The sequence below is a fragment of the Aptenodytes forsteri genome, unplaced genomic scaffold, assembly GCF_000699145.1.
Source record: "Aptenodytes forsteri isolate BGI_AS27 unplaced genomic scaffold, ASM69914v1 Scaffold156, whole genome shotgun sequence".
Lineage (NCBI taxonomy): Eukaryota > Metazoa > Chordata > Aves > Sphenisciformes > Spheniscidae > Aptenodytes > Aptenodytes forsteri.
The window spans coordinates 709,486-709,859 of record NW_008794166.1 but is presented as its reverse complement, the minus strand read 5'-3'; the positions used below and the strand labels follow the sequence as shown (position 1 = coordinate 709,859).

General features: G+C 67.4%; 1 protein-coding gene across 1 annotated transcript in view; it reads right to left on the bottom strand.

Annotated features, from left to right (window-relative positions):
• Positions 1-23: 23 nt before the first annotated feature.
• The window catches only part of DAG1 (dystroglycan 1), a 53,542-nt gene continuing 53,191 nt past the window's right edge, over positions 24-374 (bottom strand). The window contains exon 4 of the mRNA XM_009281147.2: positions 24-365. Within this exon, the coding sequence (XP_009279422.1) occupies positions 286-365 (80 nt within the window). The 3' untranslated portion in view covers positions 24-285. The remainder of the gene's footprint in view (positions 366-374) is intronic.

Sequence of the window (374 nt, the reverse complement as noted above, 5' to 3'; positions counted from 1 at the left end):
TGCCACCCCGCCCCCGGCCAGCAGCCCAGCCGCTGGGAAGGCGTGTTTGAGCCGAGAATTTTTTCTATGAATAAAATAAAACCAAAGCTTGTTAGGCAAAAATAAAACAAGTGTCCCCCCGAGTCCCGCGAGCGGCCCGGTGCGGCGGGGGCGGGCGGGGGGGGCGGGCTGGGGGGCGGGGCGCGTCTGGGGTTTGGGTTTCCCGGCTGGCGAGGGGGCTGCCGGCCCACAGACAGCACTGGTGTGGAGCTGGAGGCCCCTTCTCCCCCGAGAGCCTCCCGTTCGTTAAGGGGGAACGTAGGGCGGCGGGGACCTGTACGGGGTCATGTTCTTCGGGCGGGAGCCTTTCCCCTCCATGGGTGCGGGGCAGGGGG